The 25,473-nt window shown below is 42.6% G+C and overlaps 1 protein-coding gene across 7 annotated transcripts in view; it reads right to left on the reverse strand.

The window, feature by feature from the left end:
- The window catches only part of Npas3 (neuronal PAS domain protein 3), an 812,903-nt gene that overhangs the window by 686,503 nt on the left and 100,927 nt on the right, over positions 1-25,473 (reverse strand). For all 7 annotated transcript variants that reach the window (XM_041658773.1, XM_041658772.1, XM_041658771.1 and 4 more), the window contains exon 2: positions 19,175-19,264. In XM_041658773.1, the coding sequence (XP_041514707.1) occupies positions 19,175-19,264 (90 nt within the window). The remainder of the gene's footprint in view (positions 1-19,174; positions 19,265-25,473) is intronic.

A 25,473-nucleotide genomic window follows, 5' to 3' on the forward strand; every position in this document is an offset into this window, starting at 1 on the left:
ATTCCCACTTGTATTCTGGTATCAAACATAACTCCGAAGATCCTTACTTCAAGGAATTTGAGATTGTCCAAATCTTAATGGTTTAAGAAACACAAGAAACATGATACTGCATGTGGCATTCCCCTTATTTCTATGTGAATTTTCTTGGGAAGGAATGAATACTTAGAAATAATTATTGCTTGTTAAGAATTTCTGTCACCCCTATCATATTAAATGGCGGCATTATCTATCAATTATGTTACTTTAAAGCTATATTATTCCAGGAGAAAATTTCTCTCACACAAACCTAGCTACTTCTTAATCTACCATTTAGGCAAATGTATGGTTCCTGTGGTAGTTGGTTAGCTTGGGTATTTGTCCTCACACTGCCAAAAGATTCTAAGTCAACTACAGTGCAGGTACCTTTCCAAAAGGAATGAAGATGCCAGCTCAAACACAAGACCCTCCAAATTTGGAATGAACGGGAGGAGAATCAGGGCTTCCTCCATTTTATTTCTAGGCTCAAAGTCAAAACTGCTTGCGTCTTAGTAAACAAGCGGTCAGTGAGCTCTATTCTGGAGACAAACACAAGGGTACAGCTGACACACCCCTGAACAGCAGAGTTCTGGCCCCGAAGACACAGAACTGCATGTATCTTCAACAAAGAGTCTGGAAGTAAAAATAAATTATCTATTTCACACAAACTCAAGCCAAAGGGGGCAAAAAAAAATGTTTCAGCAAAGCAGCCCTGGCTCCTCTAGAACACTCTTCAAGGTGCTAGAGACTGTAATTAAATTGGGTGCTGGAAAGCGCTAAGCAGAGGAAAAGTGTTAATTAGTAAATTAGTCAGGATCCATTTTTAGACTAGAAAGGCTTTCTTTTACACTTTTAAACATTTACAAAACACAGTTTCTCGTTAAGGTGCAATTTGGAATATTTATGGAAACTTGATTTTTATGTTTTCTTCTAAATAATTCATATCACTTTTCATCCTGGGAGTTCTGAATATATTCCTCTCCACACACCACCCCAAGTTTCAAAAAAAAAAAATGCAGAACCGTGTAAAATGAGCCATACATTACAAGGGAAACATAAATCCAAAAAGAGGAAGGGCCTTGCTGGCTGCTGCAACAATAATGACACAGGCTGCTGGGAGCCGAGGGGCTGCTGACATCACAGGCCCTACTCACAGGCCCAACCCACGAGCCCATCTGGCTCACTAGAGCATCTGAACTTCGCTCTTCGCCATCCTCCCACTCAGGACGTTCTGGCCACCCCTTTGCAGTTCTATCACTGGTCCAGCTACATCTTCTTTGAACCTCACAGTAACCTAAACAGACCGTCCCCCATCTGATCCACTGTCATAGGCCTAGTGCTGAATAGGGTCTCAGACCTTGAAATGGTTTTTCCATGAATGTATATTATCCTGCGTCCTTATACCAAACACCTAAAATCCTGCATAATTTTCAGAAAACCTTTGTGGAACTAAAAATCTCCAATCCAAAAGTAGTTCTTGTGAGTTACAGACATTTAAAAGAACATTTTATCATATATACTCAGTTGAAAATGCATTCTTGTGAGTAACACATTGCTTTGGACTAATCAGATAAAGATGAAAGTAAAGAATTTTGCCAACAGTGTTTCTTTCTGGCATTACTCAGTTATGCCTTTCAGTTTAGCATATTGTATATGAAGGATATCTTGTTAAAACAACTGTTGAAGGCAAGACATGTCATATCAGCTACACTCAGTACCCGGTGGGAACGCAAATGGCCCAGAGTCTATGCTAATATAATCTTCCTGCTCTTCCGTTAAGCTACAACAAAATCGGTTTTTCAGTGGCATGAAACCCTTCAGAGAAGCACCGTATTATCTATATGTCTCCCAGAAAGGAAGAACCTTACTCTGCAAGGATTAGGTGGAATCAATTTACAAAGGTAACAATTGTCAATAAATACCATGAAATAACTTGGTAAATAATTCGAATCTCCATCTATCATCTCCTAGGTAGCCTTGGCTCTGGCTGATGGGATTAATAAATTGGCACCCATGGGAAGATAAAATCCTCAGCTAGGGACCCAGGTGGCCTTTCAGCAAGAAACTGTTTGCTCCCAAACACGGTCTCCCATGCTAGCCTCCCGCTTCCCAAGTCTCCTGTACCTATTTTCCTTGAGGTATAAGCCTAATCACTTACAAGCTTCTGAGCATTGTAAATTGTCCCCTCACCAAAAAATTACCATACCCTGCATTTCTGCTTCATTCGGCTTTTTTTTTTCTGTTTTGATTTTTGTATGATTGGAAGGAATGATAGAAATAAAAGCTATCAGGGGTTCAGGACCTCCCTCCTCCTTCGTGGGGTTTCAGTTCTAGTGACAGAAAGTATGTGTCACTTACAAACTTTGTGTGATACTTTCATTAGTTGAATATAGTGAAGCGTCACAGTGACTATCATAGAAATAGTCACAGAACTTCTTTTAAATAGAATAATTTAAAAACGAAATTAAATCTTTAATACAATTCCATCTCTGAAACAATAAAATATCCATGTATCCAGGTTTTGTAATGTCAGAGCTTCTTAAACTAAGCAAAATATATGTCTATGGACTTGAAAATAGTTTGCTAAAGACATTCTAAATTCTTGGTTTTATTTTATTTTATTTTTTTGAGACAGGCTTTGTCTGTAGCTTTGGAGCCCGTCCTGGAACTATCTCTTGTAGACCAGACTGGCCTCAAACTCACAGAGATCTGCCCACCTCTGCCTCCCGAGTGCTGGGACTAAAGACCTGTGCCACCACCATCCGGCCATACTAAATTCTTAACTGTAGCATTCATACACCATAACCTCCATTAACAAACATTACATGAGTTAATGTCTAAATAAGCACCCCCCTTCACCAGCAAAGCTGCATGATATTTTGTGAAATTGATACAATTTTCTAAGCATTTTTATCAATTAAAAAGAGTGTCGACAAAACGTGTTCCTTTACCTAGCGGTTGCGGCCAAGTGATCTACAGACACCATGGCAAGCCAAGCAGGAGGACTGGGTATTGATCACAATTTTGTAGCATCAGCTTTATGAGCTGAGACTCGAGATGAGGAGAGTGTGTGGGGACACTCCTTAGCAACAAAACTCATAAGCAACTTCACAATAATAGATACGAAACAAGAAGCTCAACTGCCAACTACTAAAGGGAAGGACATGTTTTGCAGTGACACAGGCTCAGACACTGAATCTGCTAAGGATAGAGTGATCCCGTCAGGACACTCACACTCGTGTTCTCTGATCAAAATGGGGAGCACCACAAAGATCCCCACAGTCCAGCTGACTTTGCAGAAATGGAACATTGAATAGAACAGTAAGTACAATATATATGAGCCTTGGTCACAAAACCATAAGATATTTTTGCCATGATTCCTACAAAATAAAAAAAGGTCCAAGTCAAGTGTCCCAATAATCAAAATACTCATGGTAGAAGATATATATATAAAAAAAAAAAACCACAGAGAAACCCTGTCTCGAAAAACCAAAAAAAAAGGAAAAAAGGAAAAAAAAAAAACCAACTTCCTACGTAATGGAACATCACTCAACTGGGGCTTGTAGTTTCAAGAAGAAAATAAAATGCAATACTTTAATTACACGTTTTAAGGCAATGATTAAAGTGAGATTTGCTTCCTTCACCTAGATAGAAGAAATGCGATAACGAGAGTGAATCCTAGCGCCCACAGCCACATTACAGAAGAATTTTATGATACGTACTCCCCGTCTTGTGGTGGTTCTCAAACAATGCACACAGACTGCGCACGCTCATTCCATCATAAGCAAACCCCGATACAGAGCTTTCTTCTTCAGCCAGTGTGAAAACCACTGTGTTTTCCTGTGCATGCAGCAAAGTATTTCACAGACGGAACTGAAGCTTGATGACCTGCAGCTCCCACCTTCCCTGTCCCGTTAATGTACACTTGTTGCTTATGTGTAGCTGAAATTAAATGTTTATCATGACTTACAATGATCAATCTATCGGTAAACCGTTCTGGCTGCCCAGCAAGGTCCCCTGAGTTATCTCTGGTGCTCTCTCAATACAATTAAGATTGTTCTCTGAATGAATCCTGCCGAGGAAGTTGTCCCCCTGTAAACCCCAGCCACCACACAGGACCAGCAAGAGCAGCTCGCAAACTCTCAGGTTGCCAATCACTTTCATGATACTCAATGATCCCTCTACCCAGGCAAGCAGGAGCCCTTCAGTAAGTCTTGAAGAAGTCTATCCTTGCAGACAGAACCCTGATGCAGTCACCTGGCTTCACAATTATCATCCAACCTTTCAGCTGGCCTCCTTCCACATTCCACAGAAACAGAAACTAGAATATCCCACATATTCCATTCTTCTTTGCCACCATCATATTGGTAGATAGAAAATGCATGCAAGGCTAAGTCCGAATTCCTTACTTCGTCATCAAGGTTGCAGCAACCTTATTCCGGAGCTGAACCTAAATAAGAAGCTGTCTTTTCCAGCCTCTATTTTTCCACACAAACATAGCTCATTCATTCCATCCCTCAAGGTCAGCTTCAAGACTTTCTTGAAGAATTCTTTCTAATTTCCCCACAATGACAGATGTGGTCTTTCTAGACATGTGGAGAATTGTAAGAACTCGATCGCTCTTAAAATACTTCCCAAGTCCTGCGTTGTCTCAAAACCATTTGTCACCCCTCGGTCCCAATTATGTTCCTTTTACAGGTCACTGTGTGTCCGCATATTGTCTGCCCCTCTTGGTTGCAAACCAGTCCATGCTATAGAAATTCAGGATTCCTGTTCATTGCCAAGCACTGAGAAGCTAGAGCAATGTCTAGTGTCCTGTAGGCAGTCACTAAATAATCACGGGTCAATAACAGTTACATGTCATTTTCCCCAGCTGTCTGCAGCTTAAGACCTGAGCTACCTACAGCTTCCCCAAACAGGTAAGGATTTAATAATAAAGTACAAATAATAAATATTCATGTCTGAAGGGACACAACTAGCCTCCAAAACAGTGACAATCAATCCCACTTTACCCAACTACAGAATTACTATATAGTCCAGTGAATAAAATGGACATTAAAAGCCAGTAATGGTGTCACCATCATTTAATTCTTATCTAACTTGTTTCTTTTTCCTGTTAGAATATAAGAGCTACATCATATTTTGTTTAAATTGTAGAAATTGGAGAGCTTTACACTTTAATTCATAACCTTTTCTACCATAAGAAAATGCAGGTCACAAATAAGTCTACAGAAATTGACAAGGAGCTTGTCCCAGGGACAGAGGAGACAATGAGTTCATTATAAATACCTGTTCAGAGACTAAAGGCCTAAGAGCACTAGTCTCTGCTGCCTACCAGACCATGTGCACACCTGCAAAATTCACCCGACCCACAGCATCCTCTGCTAGTACAGCAGCAAACACGGATTTGAGCCAAATGGTGCCCATGCTTTGCAGTGCGATAAAACACCATTCAAGGTTAGGATGAGTCAACTGAAGTCTATGTTCACTTGGAACTTAATTCAAATTGAATTCTGCATCCCCCGGGGGAAAGCATGGGCACAGTAGCACAGCGACACAGCAGAGCATGGCTCCCTAGCAAACAGGCCATCCGGGCGTTTCCAATGCAAGAATTTCACCTTTGGCAGCTAACGTGTTTTAATGTCAGCTTTATCTAGATTTGGAAATAGACTACAATGATTTCCATACTTATTCTGTTTTTTACGGGAAGTTAAATCTAGGGCTTCACACATGCTAGGATACCCCTCTATGACTAAACTACAGGCCTAGCTTTATAGAGTGATTTTGAACATCCTGCTTTGTAGTTAACTTGTATGACTGAGATCAATTTCTAGTGAGAACTCTTTCCTTTCTTAGGGGTAGTGCTTTTCCCACTAACGATTGAAGGCAAGAATATTAATGTCTGGTACTGCTCATTAAAAGGAAAAGTGAGACATTTTTGAAGGTTCCAAAACAAAACACAGTCTTCAGACATTTGATAGAAACATGAATGTATAGCCCCATTAGTAACTTCGTATTTTGGTTTTACTCAAATAATTTTTAGAATGAAATAATTTATATACACACATATATATATATATATATATATAAAATATATATGTTGCCGGGCGGTGGTGGCGCACGCCTTTAATCCCAGCACTCGGGAGGCAGAGGCAGGCGGATCTCTGTGAGTTCGAGGCCAGCCTGGTCTACAAGAGCTAGTTCCAGGACAGGAACCAAAAGCTACGGAGAAACCCTGTCTCGAAAAATCAAAAAAAAAAAATATATATATATGTTGACTAAGTTACACAGGTCTAACACTTAAATCACACATAAAATTAAGACATCATTCAGTAGACTATAAAGAGATTGTGTACTTTTACAGTTTGTATGTGCTAAAAAACAATCTTGGCATTTATCCACCTAATTAAATAAACTAAAAACCACTATAATTACAGTGAAAGAATCGTAAAATTCCTATCCATTACCTAATGCTTTAAATGTACAAAAGTTGTGGCTTTCCACTGTTGGTTGTTTTATTTTTAATTATTACATATACTTTTATGAATGTTTCTATAGCTCAATATGACTTAAAGTCCCATCTAAAAATTTTATGCTGCAAAGCTTAGCTTATGAAAATTTTTAGAATGGCCTTTTGAACCAGTTGCTAGAATTTACTGAGCATGCTCACATTCTCTCTTTGTCTTATGACCACGTAAGTGTAGGTCTAGAAAGGCTTCCTATTCAACAATTCCCATGTCTTTTGACCAAATTTTATCCTATTCTTTTTTTTTTTTTTGGTTTTTTGAGACAGGGTTTCTCTGTTATCCTATTCTTTTATGGATACTCAAAATATTAGTTACTAATGATGATCATAATATTGTTCCTAAAGATAATAAACCATTAATGTATCAAGTGGTTGAACAGGTTGGGTCAGAATCACTCGACAGCAAGTCAACAATGGGCATTCTTCTGGGTGCATATGCCACATAAGTAAGCTTTGCTACAACGGGTAGCAAAGAAGAAACTTAGGAAAATATACAGAGGCTGAAATTACTTCTTTCAAACACACACTAAAACCAAAAGTTCACTCTCCAACTGCCATAACTCTATTACATAGTAGAGAAAGACATAAGAGAGCATCCATACTTTTACAGACTTCACAATATTATCATAAATCTGCTTTAATATATCTATACACCACCGAGTACATTTTGGTCATACTTGGTCAAATACTTTCTCACTAAGAATGTTGCCTTCATGCTATGATAAGAAAAAAAAAGCATCAGATTTTCCCCTGGCTTCTGCTGTACCTAGTCAAATTCCACATGAATGCAACCTGAGGAATAGGAAATAAGAATACAACCCCAACTTTCCAACTCGGCCTGATAATTTGACCCTCACACCACTTACTATGTCCATGAGTGATGGAGCTGTTCAGAATTCACACTACTTTCAAGTAAAGATGCACAAAGTTAACCGAACAGCATCCTTGTTCAGTATCTGCCTGCCCCTCCTGGGCAGCCACTGCCTGCTTGCATGGTCATGTAGGATGGATGAAATGGGTCCAGAAATACTGAGCTCAGACAGACTTTGAGGGCCTCCCTCATCCGCTGCTCTTCAAACCCCTCTGATGCTAAGAGTCTGCCCAAGTTCCAGAGCAGGAATGCATGTGCCTTCCTAGATTGGAAGCCAAATAAGTTGATGATAAGAGGGATAAAAGCAACAACAACCATGTTCAAATAAAGAGGAAAAAAATGAACAAGAAGAAGGGAGATATTAGGTATCGAAGTATAAACATGGAGGGGAAAATAGTAATTTCCTGTGTTGGGGCAAAAAAATATTATTCCCTCTTTGATGTGATCTCATTGCTTTTATGTACTAGGAAAGTCATATCTAACCTGAAAATTATTTTTCTCATTTTAATACACATTCAACATTTTAAGCTAAAAATAAGAAAACACTAATATTTTTTATGTATCAGGTATTTAAATACTGTTTGCCAGTCTGTCAATCAAATGTAGCCAGAAAGGCTGCTGACCAGTCTCCATGCCCATCAGCAGCGGGAAGCAGGTAGCAAGACAGATCACGGTGCAACCGGTTACTTTTCCTACCATGGGTAAGAAAGCAAGGTTTACTGCAGGAGCTTGCTCACACACCGTCCATGTGTCTCAATGGGCTTGGGATGTGGATGGCTAAGCGGGGGTGGGGGGGGGGGTGGGGGGGGTATCACTCCACATGTAAGCGTATCTTTTAACTCATTTTTCCCCGAGTACCTTCTTAGGAACAGAAGGCAGTACATGCCAGTTACAGTTCTGAGGTGAGGAGTTTGTCTTTACTCGTGTGTGAGGTCCCACGGGAAACCTGAGAGGACTACAAGAAAACAGATAAGCTGACAGGGTGTGCAACATGTTCAAGATTAATCAGAAAACATGGAATAGAACTTGGGCTTTCTGTGCTACTGTCCCAGCAGAACCTGAATAGTCACCAACAGTCTGTGATACCCAGCTGCATTCAGCCCTCAGAGAAACAAGGCCCTTCCGAGGGGACGGTCAAAGACTAAGGGATGACTGAATGATGCAACCGTGTTACTCATACACACCCTATGAGCATCCAACTCTTCAAAGCTGGGTTATAGCTCATCTCTATGTTAGTCTAGAAGACTAAATTTGCATACAAGTGATTGAATGCTGCATATATGTAGAGAATAAACGCTTCGCTAAGATTTAAACTTGGATTTGATGTTGACTTAACTCTTCCTCCACATTCCTCATGTCACCTATCAGGAAATCAACTCTAGCTTCCAAGTGCCCTTCCTAGTCATGGTTTTGCACGCCTTTAAGGCTTGGGAGGCAGAGGCAGGCAGAGCTCTGAGTTCAAGTCTAGCTTGGTCTAAATAATGAATTCTAGGCCGGTCAAGTCTGTATAGTAAGACTCTGTCTCAAAAGACAAAAATAAAATGAAATAAAATAAATGAAAACAGAAATAAATACAGTCAGTGTCAGGCCAGCCAAAGCTATATAGTAAGACTTTGTCTCAAAAAAAAAAAAAAATCACAGCCCAAGTTCTTCCCTTCGGTTCTACTATACTTGCAGTGTGACCACTGAAGCTATGACTGAAGCCTTTTTATCCAGGTCCCCTGTCCTCATCGTTGTCCTCTGAGATGAATGCTCAGCTAGCAGTCAAGCTGAAGGAAATCTCAAGGCCTTCTGAGGCCTGCCGGCTTTCTGTGTACTAGCTACCGCTGCCCTTGCTTATTTATCCATTGCACACCAACTCCTTAGCCATCAGCACGCCAGCAAGGCTTCAGCTTTGGAGTCTTCACACAAGTGTTCATCGTATCCGGAGTGTTTTATCTGGGCTAGCTAAATGCCCACCTCAGTCATTTCCTTATAGTGGTTGACCAGATATCAGCTTCCTAATGAGGCCAAGCCACCCTTCCTCCGGAAGTTCTAACTTTCCCCTGACTCCTATTTTTGTTCTCCAGCACTGACCACCGCCTAACACACTCCCTTCCCCTTCATCCTTCATGCCTGCTGCTTACTGTCTGGTCCAGAGCTACCACATATGAGCACTAAGGCTACGAGTCTTTGTTCACTGGGGTACCCCAAAGAGCAGTTCCTTCTTATTGCAAGCACCCAGCTAACAGGCCAGTTTAAGAGAAGAGAGGAACCACTGGGAACAGAATTAGAGAGGTGTCACAGAGGAATTCATCAGGTTGCCTCTTATCCGCTATATAAACTAGTGAATGGATTTCTCTGAGCCTTCGTGTCCCCCAAGTACAAAATCAGAATGTTGCCTACTTTAAGTAGCACAAGTGGACCAATTGCGAAAACGCCCGGAGACCACCGAGTGCTCAGTTTGCATCATGCTGATCTCTGTCCTTCCATCAGCCTCGTCTACCCGCTCATGTGGAAAACCAGCCAACACAGGCCCAAAGGGTGGTAAAATCGTCATGCCACTTCAGGGCGCCTTGCTGACCTCCCAAACACCTCCAGAAGGATCACCCTGGCCTCAGGAATACGCGCAGTTTCAGTGGGTGCCACCTGGAGATGAAGTGCACTCAGCAAGAGCCACCTCCTTTCTAGGTCCAGGAGCCTCTCCCTCCGAGGGCTACAGGGCTCAGGCTCATGCCTGTGTTCTACAGATCTCTCCTCAACAGACACAAATTCCAGTCAAAATGCTCTTGGTGCAAGTGAGCCAAACTTGCCTATTACTTAAGAACCAGTTGGTCATAATTTTAGTTTCCTAATTCTCTTTCCTGAAGCTTTTCACAAGAAAATATACATTTTAAATGTACATTTAAATATACATTTTTAAAAGCTCAGAATTCTTCACTCCTTCCAACCTTATACATTGTTACTAACTCTGGGAAAGTAGAATTCAGGGAAAAGAAACAAGCAAGCAATCTCTCTCTCTTCCTCTTCTTCTCCCCCTACCCTGCCCCCCCGCCCCCGTGTGTGTGTGTGTGTGTGTGTGTGTGTGTGTGTGTGTGTGTGTGTGGTCTTGCTGAAGAATTTAAACCATATTCTCCAAGAGCTCCAGAACACCTGTCAGCTCACCATCGGTGGATGCCACTCCAACACCTCCTTACAGAAGTGCAAGGGACCACCATTGAGAACTGCCACTTCCGTGGACATATACTGCAGACTGAAGACACCTGGAAAGTTTCTCCAGGGGACGAGAATCTGAGCGGCTGCACGTGTCCCCCGTGTTCACCATCAGGAAGGCCCCAGGAGACCATGCTGATTTCCCAGAGCAAAGAGCCTCCGCCATTAGACAAAAAGCTCCCTTCTCGAAGACACCCAAATGCCCCCAACACACACGACAGGTGCCACGTTGTGTCCCATGGTGCCATGCTAACTCAATTCTGCCTTTACAATGGTTCTCTGAATGGAGCTGAGAGAGGAAGTGAAGAGAGGAGTCATTCAAAAATGACGTTTGTGTGCATTCAAGTCTCAAGGTGGGGTGGCATCGGGCTGCGCTTACCCAGAGGCGTCCCTGACAGGCAATCTCCAGAAAAATGACACTCTGATAAGAGGTAACTCAGCGAAAGTGCTTACGTGAAGCAGCCACAATGGCCGGCTAGAGAAGCAGGCCTCTCCTCATCAGTGACACACAGGGACCAAAAGACGGAGGCCTAGGGTGCTGAGGGAGGGAGAGGGGAAATTACTTCTTCCAACACTGCAGTGAGGGTCCTTTTGGTGACATGAACCTCAAGCACCCAAAGGATTCTCCGTGCCAGGTTGTCCTCTTGTTTAATGGTTGCTGCCTTTTAAGCTACGACTATTCTCGTCAGCAGCCAGCAGCTAGGCCACAAAAGCCGCAGGCAGCCTGGGGAAATTCTGTTCCCTCAGGCACCAAGTCTTTCAGAGCTACTAAGAGAACTTATCTAAACTTCTGTTCCCACTGAAGAACTCACGATTTAAAGACGGAGGTAGAGTCCTGCTTCCCAGAGAGGCTGAATAACAAGCAGTTCACCTAGCTCACCTCCTCAGTCTCCCAAGAAGTCCTCGTGCTTTTTCTTGTGCCTCCTTATAAACCGTTCTCCACCTGGCTCCTCCCTACAAGTTCCTGTCAGCTAGTCGCTGACACAATCTCCAGATTGCACGTAAATTTTACTTAACCAAACACATATTTGCATTGTTAAACAAATGTTCCAGTGCATAAACAAAAATAACACACCTTAAAATAATATTCTACAACAGTGCCATGGACTTCACAGAGATCTCCGATTTGCCCGTGGAAAGCTACCAAAGCAACCTTCTTCACCTGACGGTGTGAGCCCTGACCCTCAGAGCACCTGGCCCTCTCCTTGCTTGGAGAACCAGACATAATTGTCTCAACACACGATACGCAGAATTTTCTCTCTTCGGGAAACTAGACCATAGTGACAAAGAGCTGGCAGGCGGGAGAATGGGTCCCTGCAGGAGTACAACCCTGTCTCATACCTCAGCAGCTGCTTCTCCTACGCGTGTGTATCTGGATCCTAAAAGGGTGAGCGTCCCTAGACCTGCCCGCCACACCCGTCTAGCATCCTGCTCAGCCTCTTACTTGCATGATTTCCATATTTCAACACTGTCCTATCTCTAGATAAAAATGATACTGAGCTGATAAAGCAACTTTTTTTCTGCTGCTGTAAATCTTCTCACTAATCAGTTTATCTCTGTCTGCTCCTTGCAAGAGGAATCTAAAGGTCCCCCCAAAATTTCAAAATATAGACAGAAGCTACACCAGAAAAAGCATCTCTGTCCTAGCAGAAAAAAATCTCTGCTGAAGGTAGCTCCATGTAGAAGCTCACCGCATAGCCTCTAGCTTCCCCTGAAAAGTTGGCTCCAGAAACTTCCCAGCTGATCTATTTGGGGGTTCGTGCACAAGAACATACCCACAAATGCCCATGGATAGATGCCTACAAAGAGGACAAGCAGATAAAAGCAATGATACTAAGAACAGCACGGGCAGACTCCAGCTTACTAGAGGCCGCTATCTTTGAGTCTTACAGATACAAACAGCAGTGACGGCATCTCTTCTCTTACCTGCTGCGGGACCAAAGCACATTGCTTCTCTGTTTATAAAGAATTATTCCAAGAGAAAAGGAAAAAGTACAGGGAAAAGGAAGATTCACTAGATGACTGTGGGGCAAGAATCAAACCAGATCCATGTTCAGCCACCTGCAGCAGTGACTAAGTGCTACCTACCACATGTGCTCATGATCGCAAGATGAGCAGCTCCTAATGACAGAAGGAATGCAATTCTCTGCACTCTGAGCTAAGCCCAAAGAGTCACTAAAAGATGTGCCCACCCCACAGGAAAGGCCGATGTGATGGTGAACACAGCTTACTACAACCGTAGTTCACACAAAATTATAAATTCCCAGTTACGGTTCAAGTCCGAATGCAGGCATGCTGGTCTAGCTGCCGGTCTCTGGGACTGCTGGTTGGTGATGTGACTCTGAGCAGTCAACAGGGTCTTTAAGCAGCTCGCTGGAGTGCCATTCCTCCCTTCAGGCCATGATCTCTACTTTCCGCTCTCGAGTTTGCAGGGTTCTATATCCTGCAGCTGTGTCCCTAACGAATTATTCTTTAAAATGCAAGTCGTCGGTTCTCCCATAATGAAAATATACACTCCAGTGAAGGCAATTAATATACCTTCATTCTAAATCTCATTGCCGTTCCTTCCATGTTTTATTCTCTGGTATGTGAACACCTTAAATTATAAATGGTCCAGGACAGAAAGGTTCGCACAGGACTCCTTAGGCAGGAGAAGCTGTCCGCTCAGGGGAGGTTCTGAACTGATTTCATTCTCCATGATGCTTGCGGGTCAAAACTACTTGAAACCAACACCAGTAGAATTTCACGGACTTTTTTTCAAAGCATGCTAAATAAGCTTCAAAGCCCCAAGCAGATGAAGCTGCGGACCCCTTGTCGGCCTCCTTCCAACCTCCCCTCTGTCTAGTTCCTCACACCATGCCACGCTTCTGCCCCTGTGCTCCTCCAAGTCTTCAGCTCCTCCTTCTTCAACAGCCTCAACGCCTTCTACCCTTCGTCTGCCCTCCCACGGCTGCTTTGTGAACCGTGTAACTGCCACACCTAGAATGCCTGCCTTTCACCCCAAAGCACCACCAAAGGCACCTCTCCCCGAGGTGGGGCCTTGGAGCACCCTGGCTACAAATGTCAGTGTCTAACATGTACATTCTAGGGGGCTCTGAACAAATCCATTCTCTATTTCTAACTCGTTTTGATTCTCTGCTAGGCTCTGCTTCAAACATAACTGGCATATGTTAGTGTAACATAAGGGGAAAGATCATATAGCAACAACCAATCAATCAAGCTAAAGACTGGGCCACCCCCTCAGCACAAGTTGACCGACTCCTGCCAGCAGCTGGTGAGGCACATACACTTTGTACTCCTTCTCTGGACTGGCACGTGACAGTAGTGAAGACCCAGCCACAACACAGCCTATATGACTGTGGGCCCTTTCTTCTCTTCATGGGCTCTGTCAATTTCTTCCCATTTCCAGACACAATACTTCTTGGCCAAGACCAGGCATAACACAGTACTGGTTAGAACACCTGCATTCTAGGTTTGTCGTTTTGGAGAAGAAAAATTCGCTTCTTTAGATTTACTCACTGTGAAATAGAGTCCTGGTTAGACAGCTTGGGCGGTAACGGGAATTTACCACCCAAGCCTGGGACCTGAGCTGGAGTCACAGAGAACCACATGATAGGAGGAGAGAACTGTCTCTGGCTCCTCAAGTGCATCATGGCACATGTGCCCTCCCCATACCTACTAAATAGACAACGTTTTTAATGCAGAGTTCTGAGGACAGGAGTATCACAAGTTAACACTGGGTCTGCCATGAGGTGTGCAGAGAGTAACTCGCTGCGGAAGAGACAGGACAGTCTTTTGAAGTCCTAAGCAGATAGACAAGCGAAGTGAAACTCCTCAAGAAGGGAGAGGGGCTGGGACAAAGTAGAAAGTTAGAAAACACACCTTCTACTCTTCCATAACCCTCTTGCTCTAGGCAACAGAAGTTCAAGGCTGATGCAAACACATTCGCAATGGGGCACTCACTGTTAACTGCACTTCTGAGCCAAGGTCCTCCAGATGGGACCTTTGCATTTCACAGGAGTCTTTCAGGACCTGCTGCAATGCAGCACAGGCCTTCAGGCAAGGTTGGTGATGGATGGCAATCCCTGCAGACTCGGGCTTTCTAGTGCGGGGGCAATGACTATTCTTGAACACGGTCTAAAGGATATCCTACTTTATTGCAAATCCCTCAGCAACAGGGCCAACTCTAGGGTGAATTGTAACTTAACCTCTGGAGCGCCTATGTCTCAGTCCAACTTAGTTAATCTACTGCTACTACTATGTTTTTTTTCAATGCTAGAGATCAGATCAGGGTTTTGTATATGCTAGGTGATCAGTCTGCCACTGAACTACACACACACACATACACACACTTTTGACATATGGGGGCCAGAGGTGGACATCTGATAACTTTCCCTATTGCTCTCCACCTTGTCTTTGAAGGCACAGTTTCTCCCTTGACCTAGAGATCATTGGTTAGCTAGACTAACTAGCCAGTGTGTTCCAGAGATCCATCTGTCTTCACCTCCTCCCACCCCAGCCTGAGGTTACACACACACACACACACACACACACACACACACACATCCCATGACACCACACCTCTCTCTTTATATGGGTGCTGGTTAGGCCCTCGGGCTTGAGTATCAGATGAATTAATGGCTGAACCATCTCCTCATTCCCAGCTTCTACCCTCTGTAATAGGATCAAGCTGTACAGCTCAAGTTAGCCTGTAATGCATAATCTTCCTGCCTTAGTTTCTCTAGTGATGGAAGCGCAAGCGTGTGCCTCCATACCTGGCTCAAATAATCTTGATACCTATAGGATCATTACCACAGTGCCTTCTCTTGTTGGTGATTGTTTCATAAGCCACATATTTTCCTGTTCTCATTGAAACCCAAAACAAGGCCCTGTGAGTTGGTCCAGCGGGTGGAGGCCCTCGCCACCACACCTGAAGACCCACAGGATGGAAGACGTAGCAGCTGCCATAGCTGTCAGCCTGACTTCCACAATTGTGCTGTGGCATGCTCCTCCAACACACGCAATACATAAATAAATTTAATGTAATATCGATTTTCATATATCTTTTTAATTCCTTATTTTACTTTACATTTTTTGAATTTACTGGCTTTTTAAGAAATTCATACGATACATTTTACCATAGTCTTTCTCTCCCAACTCCTCACAGATAAACAAATAAAAACTGTCATTTTCCCTTCTCTGATTGTCTACATTGCTTTTACTTTTACATTTTAAAGATGAAGATTAAGCCCTGTCTTAATTTTGAAAGAACACTGGCACAAATTCAATCAAATCCAGTAATTTATAAATGAGTTTGCTAAAATGAAGGCATATTATTGAAATCCATTAAGGCAGTTAAAAATAGTAGGTATTTTCAATAATAAATAGAGCTGCAGAAGCAGTTAATCACAGGCTTTATGGCTATATTTGCTTAATCTTTTTAATATTATTGAAATGGCCTAGCCATTGGAAAACTCCCAAGTAAAATCTAAATACAATAGAAAGTCACAATCAATAAAGAACCACAGGCTAATGCCGGAAGGGTTCTGAGTAATGCCATGCTGGTGAGGGCTGAGCAACCTGCGGAGGGCACGGTCTGCAGCATTTTCCAGTTGGTGTGGTGCCAATACTTTCTCCAATCCCACCTGTCTAATAAGGGGTCATCCATCCCATGGAAAGAGGTGGATGCAAGTGGACCCCACACCCCGGAATAGGATAGACAGATGGGATAGCCTGAGGCCTCTCCAATCTACTGTACCCTGGATGTAGAATGATCCAGGCCCATGAGTTCTATTTACAGTTATCTACCTGGTCCTGTACGACAGTATTTCTTGTTCTTTGGGGGATGGGAAATGCATTAGTAGACGCATTCTCCCTTGCGACCCATTCAGCACATACATGTGCAGCTGAGTCAAGGCACGCTGGGGGTAGAAGCAAGACAGAAGCGCCAACACATAAACACTTGCTGGCTTACAATGCATGAAAACATTCTCTTCTCGCTCACCTTATCACTACATTGAACCCACCCCTTCTCTTTGGGTTCAAGAAAATTCAACAGCACAGACAACAGACTCACTGAAGACAGGATTCTACATCATCTGCCTGAGCGGTTACCATGCCTGGCAGTAATTATAAAGGTCCAAGCAGGCAAAGGAATTTTCCCACATATCCAAGAATTATAGTTGCTAAATGATGCCTCGAAGCAAGTGGATAATTCATGCCAATCAAATCAGGGTGGTAAACACTTGACACTAAAAGCTAGACAGTCTTCCAAGACAGCTACTCCTTCACCAGAACTAACAATGGGTTCTTTAGAAACTTGTCTTTCCCTACCACAAAGGAAAGTCTAGCCCTTTGCTCAACAAGGTTTTGGGTCCTTGTCTGCCTAGGAAGCAGATCCGAGTGATCGCCATTTCCCTACTCCTGGTAACATTCCCTCACTGCACTGAAAGATGCCATGGTTCCTACAAAACAGCGGAAGAGCCGAGCTATGTAAATACTGTTAGGAAATAGATCAAATAGACGTAGTCTCTGTAACATACACTGACGCCAGCTTCCTAAGAGCCAGAGATGCTAAAGAGGTGAGGTAAACACCCCGGAAAATAAGGTCTGAATCCAGTCACTCCCCATCAGCACGCGCACACGCAGCACGCTCTCTACAGGTGCCGTGGTATGCACACTCCCGTTACCACGTTACCAGACAATACAGTTAAGCATCCTCACTCCGCACCCCCATTAATCATCTCAGTGACAGAGCCTCGGTTGAACATCATGGGGATTTCCTCCCCTTCTTCATCATTTATTTGCCAATATTTCCTTGTTATGAATATCCCCCAAGTGACTATCCCCAGCCGTCACAGCTGTGCTCCTACTGCATCTACCTCGCCGGCAGATAACAACGGCTCTCAAAACAACAACAACAACAACAAAAGTCCCCGGAGATGATTCCTAGGGTGAAAGGAGAGGCCTTACCATAAACTAAATCACGCACGGCCCACGGTGCTCCTCAGTCACTGACCAGCCTCTGCCTCGAAGCAGATGGCGATTTCAGACAAGGGAAGCAGGCTTAATTACAAATGAACAATAGCTGACTGCTGGGCACCATTATTTGAAGGGTCAACAATCAATTGGTGCTTTAGTACGTCCTTGAAGGACTGCTTCCTATACAACAAAAGGCTTCTTCGAAATATCCACATACGGCAAGAGTACTATGCCTCACCAACAAACTACAGAAGCCTAGCCACAAGACTCAAGTAATCGTGGGGAGGAGGCACAGAATGGAAAATAATATTTCACTGTGGTTACACCGATTCAATCAATAAATAAAGCCAGAGATGAAGAATGGTAAATATGGACCCATGCAGTCATCATCAAACACTGTTTGAAGTTACAAAGGCAAGGGACCCACTGTGTGTCAGTTCCCGGCCTTCCCAGCCTCCAGCATTTCCCAATTGTCTTAAACATGGACACCATGAAAGAAGATGCTCCACCACCAGGTGGAGGAATGGGTGGGAGCGAAGCTCACCAACTTGTACTCGGAAATTTTAGGGAGGGAGCTTTATTCTTTCCAAAACTGACATTCTTCTCCAAAACAGTACAAAGACAAAATCCCGGCACCGTATATTTGCAAAGCATGCCGGGACTAATGCCTTCCGAGCAACCATGTGAACGTTACTTTACACTTTCTACAGAGAAAACTGATGTTAATCTCTCTTCAACCAATATTCCATAATTGCTTTTTAAAAGCATATATTTTTATTCATTTTCAGAAGACTCTTTGCTGTACCATTTCAGGGGGAGAACAAAAAAAAAAACAACAACAACAACAAAAAAAAACAGAACACAACTTCCTTCTGAGCCAAAGCCACAGAAATCAGATTCTGCTATGTTCAAATGCCACTTCCTCCCCACAGCAGCCTGTTTACTTCATCCATAGCGACCACGGGCTGCCTCCTGCGTCTACCTGGACGGCGTCACCCAAAGTGCGGATGCCGTTAAGTAATGGACAGAGCAAAAGGCAGCAAAGACAGAGGACTCAACTTCAATTTAACTGTCCTGTAAGGTACATAGTAATTAGCTGCAAAGCTCTGAAATCTTAGCTAGCATGTTAAGTCTGCTACATGACAGTATAATTTGACTTCTTAAAGGATTATGCAAATTACAACTCATCATTCCATTACAGGATTGAAAAAAAGTGACAGCTAATTTATACGTAACACACCTTTCAAATCCCTAAGATGCGTAGCACCTGTGCCATGTATTTTGCCGAGATTTTCTTGCACATAAGTACTTGTTTACTGCAATATAAAAAGGCTTACCTAAGAGCTTTAATACAACTACTTAAAAAATAACCTTTTCGACCATAATTTCAAAATAATAGACTTCTCCCCCTTCCTCGATTTTTGAGGTAATTTTTTTGTTTTCATTTCATTCTGTTTGATTTGGCTTCCCCCCACCCCAAATCAATTCAATAAAAATAAGGCTTCAACACAAATATATTATTTGAATACTGGCAACCACAAGCACTGATGCACGAGCCAGAAGGCAGACTCACAAAGATTTCAACATACTTCTGGTAGGTAGATTCACAGTAGATTCCGTCATATCTGTAGATTTTCCTACATTCTGATTGGTTGGGCAGGGGATGCTGCGCAGTTATTCTGTAGAGGCATCAAAAACAGATAGACATGACTAGAGATTCTCTACAGTCAAGCAGAATGCAGGCTAACAAGTGTGCTGAAATGGAACCATTTTTGCTCTTTACCCTTTGGGCTCTACTCAGAACTGTACTGGGCACGTGAACGATAGCATATGAATTCCCACCTCAGAGAGCTGCAGCCAGAGCAAAGTAAGTATTGCAGTTCTTCATGGGAACAATTTCACTCTTCATCTCACAGTCACAGAAGCAGATGAAAAGCAGGACATAGGCCTGAAGTTGAACCCACTCTACAGTCCCTATGAATAGTTTCTAAAGCAGGACATAGGCCTGAAGTTGAACCCACTCTACAGTCCCTATGAATATTGTCTAAAGCAGGACATAGGCCTGAAGTTGAACCCACTCTACAGTCCCTATGAATATTGTCTAAAGGACATGTTATAAAAAAACAAAGAACCAGCAAATGTCATTAGTGTTTTCGTTACAGAATTGTCATTAATCCAATCATGCATTACGAGAGGAGGCAACTGTAAATTAGCTATAAAACCATAGTTGGGTTAATATGTTTTTCAGCTTTATTCAATTTCTACAGCGTGTGTACACTACTGGCTTCTAAAGGGATGTAATACAGCTCACGGGACTGAACCCAATTAGGGATGAAAACACAGGCAAGGCCATCGGGAGCGAGGGTTAGACCTTAACAGGCACCTGAGATGAGCTGATTACAGCGGCTCCAGGCTTCCTGGCAGTTAAGGCAACGGGGAATGAGGGGGCTTACACAGTTTTTCTTTGTATCACTTAAGCATATAAATTCACTCCCTGCCTTATACAAACATAAAAATGCTGAAAGGCATTTTCTGACCATTTCCTTTTAGTGAAAATCTCTTCATTCAGGAGGAAAGGAAATAAGAAACCTATCTTGTTTTATGTTAGTGGGAAGTCATGGAATTTAATCAATACAAAATATCAGTAAGAGTACCAAGCAGTTTGCTCTAATAACTCGAACCGAAAGTAACAGAATATCTAATCTTCAGGAATATAAAACACACACACGTAGATACATGTGTGCGCACACACACCACACACACACATGCACACACATTCACACATATGCACTCACACACACGACACATACACTCACACACATGTGCACACACAAAACACACCACACACACATGCATACAATTCATACACACCATACACACACTCACATGCTCACACACACACCACACAATCCCCTTCAATAGTAATTAAATCATGCAGTCTGTCCTTATTTCTTAAAACCTCAGACGAGCCTTTTCTAATTTCTGTGTGTTTCTAACGTCATTAAGTTTACTTACTATTTCATAAAGTCCAATATACCTGGGGACAGCACTTTATAAAAAGTTCAGTTCTATCCTGGAGCTGTATTTATATGCTTTCCTCTGATATTATTTAACATATTGTCTGTGTTATAATCAGTCTGGCCCCAAATCTCTTATTAAATTTAGTCGGCCAACAGTTCTATTTATAATTAATCATTTGCCCCTTGTTTAAAGTGATTTTTAAGCCCCATTTGATTATTGCACTCAACTTCTGGCATAAATGTACTCATTAACTATCACTGGAATTCCAGAGGTTTTCATTAACCCGTGTGCTATTTCATTGTAAAGCTGATCTGGGAAAGCAGGAAACATAAACAGCTCAACGTGAAGAGCGAGCTGGTTTCCAAGATGCAGTTACAGGGTTGCCCTGATGAATTTGTTTTAGCCATTAAGTTTACGAAAACACATTCTGAGAAGAGTTTGGAAGCAGCGACATCAGATGATATAAATCACAAATTTAAAAAAAAAAAAAACATATATGGTGTGAGACCACACTGAACTCCTCCGCATTTCTATTCGGGGTCTTCTTGTTTTAATGCTGCTCTTTTGCTGTTTGCTCTGAACTAAATGAGGAACTAAGGAGCATTTACCAAGAACAGTCCTGATTCTCGGCCTTTCTGTAAACCATCTTGGAAAGGTATGTCATAAAGAGACAAAAATACAAAATGAATAAAATGGACCATCCCCTTCACCAACCCCTCTAATGACAGCCGGGGTTAAAATAAAGGTTGGGTCTACCTGCCCCATACCATCGAGGAAACCATCAGGTGTAAAAAACCAACCGACAAAATGTCTGCAGGGAACAAAGCCCCGCGGCGCCGTTCACTTAACACTCAGTGTTTCCCCTTTCTGGCTACAACAGATCATTACTAACCAAAGGCTTTTTGAGTTCATTTTCTTCACCTGGATTTTGTTTTTAAAGGTTAAACGCTACCAGTAAAAAGTTCAAATACGCCTTTCAATCGCGGAACTATGATGAACCACAGCGCCTGCCCATCAAGCAGCCCTTCCCTTCATGTCACTGCTGTCTGGATGGACTCATCATACAGCTGGGGGGGAGGACTCGAGTGCATTTACATACATGTGGAACGTGTAGGCTATGACTAATTCTAACTCACAGGGCAGAATTTAAATAATTAGTTACAAGAAGTCAAACTAAGGGAAAAGGGAGGAAAGAGATGGTTAGAGGCAGAGTAGTAAATTGTTCCATTTTTGCAGGTAATCTAAATGCAAACTAGAAGCAACTTATCATGAGAATGGATTTTCCACCATCTGGTCAAATAACAGGGGATTTGTCTAGTGGCGAGCAAAGAATGGAATGATGTGAGAAAGATTAGCGGGCAAGTCCTACAGTTAGCTAAAATGTATTTTGTGCAAACAAGAACAGATGACGCCTTAACAATTACACCTGTCAAAAACTCCAGAAAGCAATCCATCTCTGAACAGCCCAGTTGAAAACAGGCTAGTTCATAACAAAATGAATTTTTTTTAAACAATTGCCAGCCATAACAGTTTGATGCATGACAAGCTTAGGAAGTCGCATTTCACGTTCAACTGGAACCTTAACTAACTGGCCCCTGGTTCTCAGTGATAAGTAAGATATTCGACCCTCTAAAAATATTGGAACCATATAAACGGCAGGTTTAGAAACCACAAAAGCAAGGAAACTTGAAATTAGAGGCAGAAAATCAGAAGTAAGAGACCGCTATGAACATATCCTTTGGGGCCCTTGTACTGCTACTGGTCTACCAGAGTAGACACTTTCCTGGTACAAAACTGCCTCCTTTGCTGCGGGAATGTTAGAAATGGAGGCAAAGACCACAAGGCTCACCTGGATGAGGTTCCACCAGTATGTGGGAGCGACCGGAACGCATCAGATCCTGCAACTGTTTCAAGGGGTTTTATTCCCTGCCTGTGCCTCCTAAATGCTGGCAATTCTCGGAGTTAAGATACAGGAACGTATTTGTTTCTTTTTCCCTTGTTATTTGAGGATGATGGTGTGGACCTCTATAGCAGACCAGCCTACGTCATTTCATATTAATCTTCCCAATTAGGCTGTTCCATCGCATGCCTGAGAGATCCTATTATAATGCACACAGCTCGGATCTGGATTGGTAGTACATTTGGGTGACGGTGGTGATGGTTATTTACGTATATCAGGCAATATAATCTACCACAGATCAACACAATCGAAAGACGGTGGTGTTTTAAGATACATCTAGACATACATCTAGAATTTACTACCACCTTTAATATCTGAAGGTAACAGTGACTCTTGGCCATTCTCCTGGAGGATATTTTCTCTTCAGATATCTGGCCTGCAGAGGTTATGATTATCACATGAGATGTTCATTTAAAAACTACCTATGATCTTCTTTGTCCTTGTTCTATTGAGTTACTATTCTAAATAGCAATGCTGTTCATGTTTCCTATTTAACTCCAAGAGTTTGGGGGGGAGGGGGGGTAACAACAGTCTTTCTACCGTAGGAATTTGCTCCCTCTCATTCCTCTATGCCAGGAAGTTGTGTCAATCATGCTAAACAAAAAATGTTTACCCATTAAGTTCTGATAGCGCCATCCATAGCATCACGTGTAATGACACGGAGTGTGCTGCTTCTCTAAGACAAAAAAGGAAGTGTCTCAGAAGAGGCTCCCTAACACATTAACATGCTACACTAGGCAATGAGGTTAGGAGTTTGGTTCATATGTGGCATTTGGCAAGTTACCTCTGAGCGGCTCGGCGTCCCATGCAAAAATTGGAATAATAGAAGGTATTTACTCAGCAACATGAAAATTAAAAGAAATACTTGTGAAGTTGCCTAGCTCTGAGCTTTCCCATATCAAAAACATGGTGAATGCCACCTTATAATAACGAATTATCTGACTAGGTGCCAAAGTTACTGAAGGGCCACAGACTTTCATGAATCCAGGTATAAACTGAGAAACTTTTATTCAAAGTGAGTCTGTTAATATGATCTTTAAGACTTCCATGTTTCTGCAGTGCTTTAAAGTTTCTCGCAGTTACATTGATAAGGTTTCATCCTGATAATCCATCACCTCTAATCCTGAGTTAATTAATATAACTTCTATCAAAAATAATTTGTTTACTCGATGAACGTTTTGTTCTTAGTAGTAGTGTGCCAAGCTCCAGTCCTACCCTTGAGGAAATACATAGGTAAGATGGAACAGAGGCTGGAGAAGGGATGCAACAGGAAGTCCAGGTGCCAGAACAGGGAGGAGCCTTATCATTTGATAAGACCTAGCTAGGAGAACTCAGCTTCAGACCTTTGGAACACTCGCAAAAGAGACTCATCTGGTATGAGCTCACAGAGAGGCCTTAGCTTCAAACTGCTGAAGACATAAAGAGACAGATTCTAGGTGACAGGGTTGGGGGCAAAGGTCTAAATCTAGACAGGAATGAAAGGCCAGCTCCTTGTTGCCATTCGTGTTCAAACTTCCACTTAGCATGTTCTAGAACAGGGTTCTTAAGCACCAATCTTGGAAAGGGTGACTACTGTAAAAGGGAGCTCTCCTGGGGAAACTACTGGAAGGGGGACTCTACTGGAAAAGAGTACGGATGGATTTATCATGGATGGATTCCGTTTCCCATCAGACCCTCCCAGCAGGTGGTCCCAGCCAGAAGCTCCTCCACACTACAGGAAGTGTTTCCACCTTTCATACTGACTCCTGACTGCCAACAAGCTTTACATGATCATAAGTTGAATGCAAAATAAACAAACAAAAGAGTCTAACAGGGTAACTGAAAAGCATCCGAAGAAAGACCTAGTGCTGCAGACTCCCTTGAGTCAGACCAAAGGGAAGCTACGAGATGAGGTCCTCTCTCTGTCCTTGCTCTTGTCTCCTTCCTGAACTCTGGGGCTGCCCACATTTGCCCGTTTTCTAGAAGACATGTCTACATAATGTTTAGGATCCATAGCTATGAAACTAGACAGACACCTATGCAAATTCAAACTTTGCCAAACAGACAGTGAACGTCTCTGAATCTACAATGACAATAACAACATCCTGTGCTCACTATACTATGGTAAACCTGCATCATGGTATCTGGAATGAAACAAAGTATTATGATCGTAATAACTCACTTATTCAACCAACTCAACTGCTATCTTTGTTGATCACTGTGCAGGCATATCAAACATGCTACCTAAACCCTAGAGCCATCTGGTCACATGACCCAGATAACTGGAAGGAGATATTACAAACTCAGTGAAACTGAGATGTGCCTACTCAAAGAAGCTAAGGTCAAGCCAGCTTTGAAAAAAAAAAAAAAACAGAGAACAGTGCCCTGAAAGAAGCTGAAATTCTGTATCCAGACCCTTTCTTCCCACATAGGTTTACAGATGCCATCTTCCTTCACCCGTGTGCTCTGTGCCTCTTAGATAATGAAAGCAACAATGCTGGTCAGTTCATGTCTACTAAGTGTTAGAACCCTGCACTGCCGAATGTCACAACTGTAGGAGAGTCTCAGTGAGGAATGTCGCTCTGCATCCTAGAAATACACTGACTGACAAAACCAGGCACATAGATTTTTTAAAAAGCAGAATAGATTAAAAATGGAAGCGAAGCATGGCCAGAGTCACCATCCTGCTACTGGAGAAGGATGAGTAGAGGACAGCGGACAAGCAGATGGGTTTGAGTCTTCCCAAAGCCAGGGCAGCTCAAGAGGCTGCGCCAACAGAAGGAACCATGTTTGAAAAGGCTGTTCCTGGAGGCACAGCCCAACTTTAGGCACACAAAGTGAGAAGAACAATCCCCAGCGGGAAGCCCCTATCATTCATCTTTCTGGAATGAGTTACTGTCAACAGTCTCTAGAATATTTATCCCACAA

This window comes from Microtus oregoni, unplaced genomic scaffold (assembly GCF_018167655.1).
Source record: "Microtus oregoni isolate MIOR12 unplaced genomic scaffold, Mior012 000009F_ref0000495, whole genome shotgun sequence".
NCBI classification, from domain to species: domain Eukaryota; kingdom Metazoa; phylum Chordata; class Mammalia; order Rodentia; family Cricetidae; genus Microtus; species Microtus oregoni.